At 36.6% G+C, this 4,806-nt stretch overlaps 1 protein-coding gene across 1 annotated transcript; it reads right to left on the reverse strand.

The window, feature by feature from the left end:
- Nucleotides 1-309: 309 nt before the first annotated feature.
- Nucleotides 310-3,409, reverse strand: LOC107791860 (endoglucanase 8-like). The gene is made up of 7 exons (XM_016614001.2): nucleotides 2,532-3,409; nucleotides 1,978-2,385; nucleotides 1,703-1,795; nucleotides 1,446-1,613; nucleotides 1,206-1,314; nucleotides 963-1,120; nucleotides 310-865 (listed from the first exon to the last, which is right to left on the reverse strand). Exons 1-7 carry the CDS (start codon nucleotides 2,751-2,753, stop codon nucleotides 542-544), a joined length of 1,482 nt encoding a protein of 493 aa, XP_016469487.2. The 5' UTR covers nucleotides 2,754-3,409; the 3' UTR covers nucleotides 310-541.
- Between the last annotated feature and the right edge of the window lie 1,397 nt (nucleotides 3,410-4,806).

Genomic DNA, 4,806 nt, shown 5'->3' on the forward strand with positions numbered 1-4,806 from the left:
ACAAGTTTCTACTCTTCAGTATTAATTATCAAAACTCAGTTGTCCCGCATAATAATAATAATAATAATAATAATAATAATAATAATAATGGGGTGTGACATTTATTTATTTAAGCTATTAAAATAGTGATGGGACAAACATAGAAACGGTCAAGTACGAATAGCTTTATGCAATAGGAATTAATTATTGTACATTTCTTCAAAATTTTGCCTTTGTATATCCATAGTAAATTCAGGTGCACGCATATGGGGTCAATAAGTCACAAAAATCGTACATTGCAACAGAGAAAACAAACACACAGCTGTACAAATTTCAGTCTGGAGTTGATCTTTAATTCATTGTACTACTAAAATAACCAGTGAAATAGAAAAACCAAGAGTGAAAGATCTTTGTACAGAAGATTATCAGACAATCTTTGATTCTAAGTTCTAACCACTCTTTCTGCCTGAAATGCCATATGAATATTATTTTGGCGGCCGGCGAAAGAAGATTCAATGATCTACTTCAAATTAAAGTTAGTTATTTTCACAAGTATTCAGGACTAGGGATGTGCTTTAAAATAAGCCAAGAGGCCAACAAGTGGTGCATTTACATATGTAGCTGGTTCTGACTGGGCAGAACTAAGTCTAGAATCAGAAAAATAATCTTTGATATCAGGTCCTCCAACCACTGCCCCTATATGCAAGTTGGGATTTGGGCTTTCACTTAGAAAATATGGTGTCCCTTCTTTACATCCTATCTTCTGTGGATATTGATCAATAGATGGCAATGAAGCCCCTCTATGGTGTATTCTTTGAGGGAATTTTGATCCAAATCCAACCATGTATGACATGTTCATTGGATTTCTCCCAAGAATATAATTCACCTGCAGGCATTATATATACTTATATCAGTTTAATTTCTTATAAATTTATCACATTTTCAGTGTCATTGTAATATGCAACACACAGTATATACAATACCTGGCTTCTTGCAAAACGTATTAGCATCTTTTGAGTTACATCAATGTTGCCACAGCGAATTACTCTACTCTTCATGTAGCGTGCATAGGTTAGAAGTAAAAACGACAGAGCTGTTGGATTTTGCATATTACAAATCCCCGCTTTGTACATGAGTCCACCTGCTCAAAATTTGAGGATGACAACAATTAGACGCGCATCTTTCTTTTTGCTTTTTAAGGGCGAGATATGGGGAAATAACTATACCTGGAGTGTATCTAACTGTATTGATAGGAGATTCAGGTAATACACTGCAGACAAATGTATCAGCGTAAGGAAGGAAGGGGTTTGCATTTGAAGGGTTATCAAGAACAAACTGCAAAAATATCCAGAAATGTGAAAGATATCATATTGAATCAAAGATACAGAAAATTAATTATGTATGCGCGCAGAATAAATAAGAGCTTGATTTGGTGGAATATGTAACTAGTGAATAAATTAATTAACCTTGGAGATAAGCACATTGATACCAGCATGCTTGGCATCCCATCCAAATTCTGATACTCCACTTTCGATGTCCGATTTGAAGTTTATTATGTTTTGCTTAACGTAGTTCCAATATATAGGCTTCCTTGTAGCTTTGAGTAGCCATGCTGCAGCCCAAAGCAATTCATCCTATTTCAATTTTTTTATCCTTGTTAGGATTAAGAACTTGTTGAATTAATGTCAATACCATTTGAAGATTATTAAGCCTTCATACTTACATTGTATCCGTTGTAATTACAGTAGAATGGGCACACCCAAGGTCCTATGCTATCGTTGTAAGATCCCCTGTATTTATCCGCAAATTCAAAAACCTGAATTCGCGCAAAAACAATAGACTTATTATCACCTCAACTATTTGATAGTTGTAAAGGAAATTGCAACTCTCTGTATATAGTTATCCTATTAATTAATACTCCTTCTAGTTCCAAATATAAGTCGTTCTGGCAAATTATATTTGTTTCAAATTTTTTGATGGTTAGCAACATAAAGTTACCTGGATGGCTCGGTTAACAAGCAATTTGGAATATGCGGGATCAGAAGGCTTAAACACAACGGAGGCAGCAGCAAGAGCAGCAGCAATCTCAGCAGAAACTTCAGAACCAGGAGCTTGTGCAGTAACTGCAAAAGTAGTACGCGGCGTGTCCATATCTTCAGGCCTTTCCCAGCAATTATGATCGGCCTCTGCGTTACCTACTTGTGCAAATACTACGTTGGGAATGTTTGTGGCCTTTAAGAAATAATCTGTGGACCACCTGATTGCCTCCATGGCGTGTTGTAAGTCTGATCCCATTGTATTTTTGAACTGCTCCACACTCCAAGCTAACATGGTCGTAGTAAAAGCCATTGGGAAATGGAACTTGATATTGTCACCAGCATCATAGTACCCACCTACCAAATCCACCTGAATTTTTTTCTTGTTTCTTTATATCGTTGTTGCATGTAGTTTTCAAATATATAAATTTTGTTTAAAAAACTTAAAGATTCTATGTTTGGAATATTCATGTTTGACTTTCTAAATTCGATGGAGGGAGTATTATGTATACTTACACCCTTGTCAGCTCCATCATGAAGAGCAGAATCTTTTCTCCAAGTAGCGCGCTGGTTAGGGGGTAATTTACCAGACCTTTGTCCCTCGAAGAAGAGAATGCTCTTTGTTAAGGCATCAGCATAATTAGGATTAGGAACCTTTGCTACCACCGTTGCTGTCAAGCAGACAAATGCTGCAATTACTCGCAGCACTTGGCAAGGAGATCTTCTGCAACCAATCATATTTCTTAATGGTCTTGTTCTAGGTACGATGTTTATTTTTTATTTGCCAGAGAGTATAAATTGACAATATATATACACTTTTCCCCGGTGCACATCTTCAGTACCTAGAATATTGCTTTAATTTTCCATAAAGATAGGAAAAGTAAGCCTTGAAAGTTCATATTCATTCTTCCAGGGCAAACTTAAAATATTGATCTCTGAAGGAAATCATCTTGGGACTGGGGATGGCACAAAATGTTCAGCCAATGGAGATTACCACTTTTTGACCCCCTCAATTAGTAATATATTATTCACATCTGCATCATTTTGTACACCAAATATCGGTATTACATACGTTTGCAAAACTTTTTACCACTATTGCTACTTACACAACTCATGCATCTTTCCTTCTTCACGTTCATTTTATTGGCAAACAGAAATATCACAACACCCCTTCAGTTTAAAGTAATATTGTTGACTACAATTGGATTTGATGGATTGCTCGTTATGCTGGTATATACTGTGTACATCAGTCTTACATATTTAAACTAATAAAGGGATGAAGGATTGCATTGTTAGGTAAAAATAATTGTAAAAAAAAAAGCACAAGATTTGACTAGTACTTGAGTATTAATGATTTAGAAAGAGATTTTGTTTCTTGGAAATTGTAACCAAAAGCATAAGGAGATGTAAAACCCAAATAGCCTCCTTAATTTTCAGAACAAGTTACTTGAGATGACTAGTTATTGAAAGGTTGACCTTCAAGTTCCTTCCGATCTAAGCAGCTTTCGTCTTTCCCCAAAGCACACCAATTGGAGCACGTCAAAAGAACAGGCGTATTAGGCACTACTTCTTCATTACTCTTGAGTCTTAACAACCAATTCTAGCGCGCACACAATAACTTCGGCATTCACTTTTTCTCAAGTTTGGATTTGGACTTTATGAAAATTCAAATTCTGGGATAGTGACATCAAGCGTTAGTAACTGGGTTCCGAATTTAATTTTGTACGTATGATGTTTGGCATATTTCGATATGTGTTGATGTTACTTTGCCCATGCTTTAACCACTTTTTGATGTTATTTAATCTTTAAAACACCCAACATGGTGTAATTATTGGTTTGATGACTAATTAAGTTATGTGTGACGATTTAAGGTGTTCGGAGTGCAAAATATGAAGAAAAGGTGGTTTAGCTAGAGGAAGAAGGGTTGGATGCGTCGCATCCAACCTAGGAAAACATCATCCTGCATGCAACCTTAGCAGTGAAGTTGGGCCATCGCGTCCGCCATCGCGTGCGAAACTGGGAAGTAGAAGTGAAGCTGGATGCGTCGCATCCACCTTCGCAGGCAAAAATTGAAATGGAGGACAAGGTGGATGCGTCGCATCCACCTTAGCATCAATCCCTGAAGCCGATTTGGACTAGGAATAGGAGAGCTTTGGCCCACGACTTTTGTACGCAATATATAAGCCAAAAACGCCTCCTGTAGGTTATCTAACATATTGGAAAAGGGAAAAAAGCCACGAAAAAGCTGTGGAGGCCGGAATTCATCAAGTTTCATCTTTCTCCCACCAAACTTAGTAATTTTTATGTTTCTTTATATGATTTGTTGTTTGGCTACCATGTCTATGTGGAGCTAAACTTCACGTTCTAGGGTTGTGGTTCTTTCATGACTATTGTTATTCGGATATTGATTTTGACTTCTTGATTTATCATATTAGTTTATTTATTCAATCTTGCACTTAATTATTTAATTGATTGATCACCAATTGAATATTATCTACGAATCTAGAATTGAACTCGAAAGTGGGAATTCTATATTGCATATAGGATTGAGTAGGGCAAGTTCTTGAACTCGGGCATCGGGGAACGGATTCGTGGTTAGGATAGACATATACCTAATTGCCTTGCTTGGTTGATTTACAGGAATTATAAATGCGTTCTTGTTGATTCTAACTCCATAGACATATAGGCGTTAGGTTAGCTTGAATAGGCGAGTAAGAACTCGACAGATTCTTATGAGCAATATTAACCCTGTCAACCAATAAGCTAGATAAATTAGTCGGTCAATTCAATT

The sequence above is a fragment of the Nicotiana tabacum genome, chromosome 4 (assembly GCF_000715075.1).
Source record: "Nicotiana tabacum cultivar K326 chromosome 4, ASM71507v2, whole genome shotgun sequence".
In the NCBI taxonomy this organism is placed as follows: Eukaryota; Viridiplantae; Streptophyta; class Magnoliopsida; order Solanales; family Solanaceae; genus Nicotiana; species Nicotiana tabacum.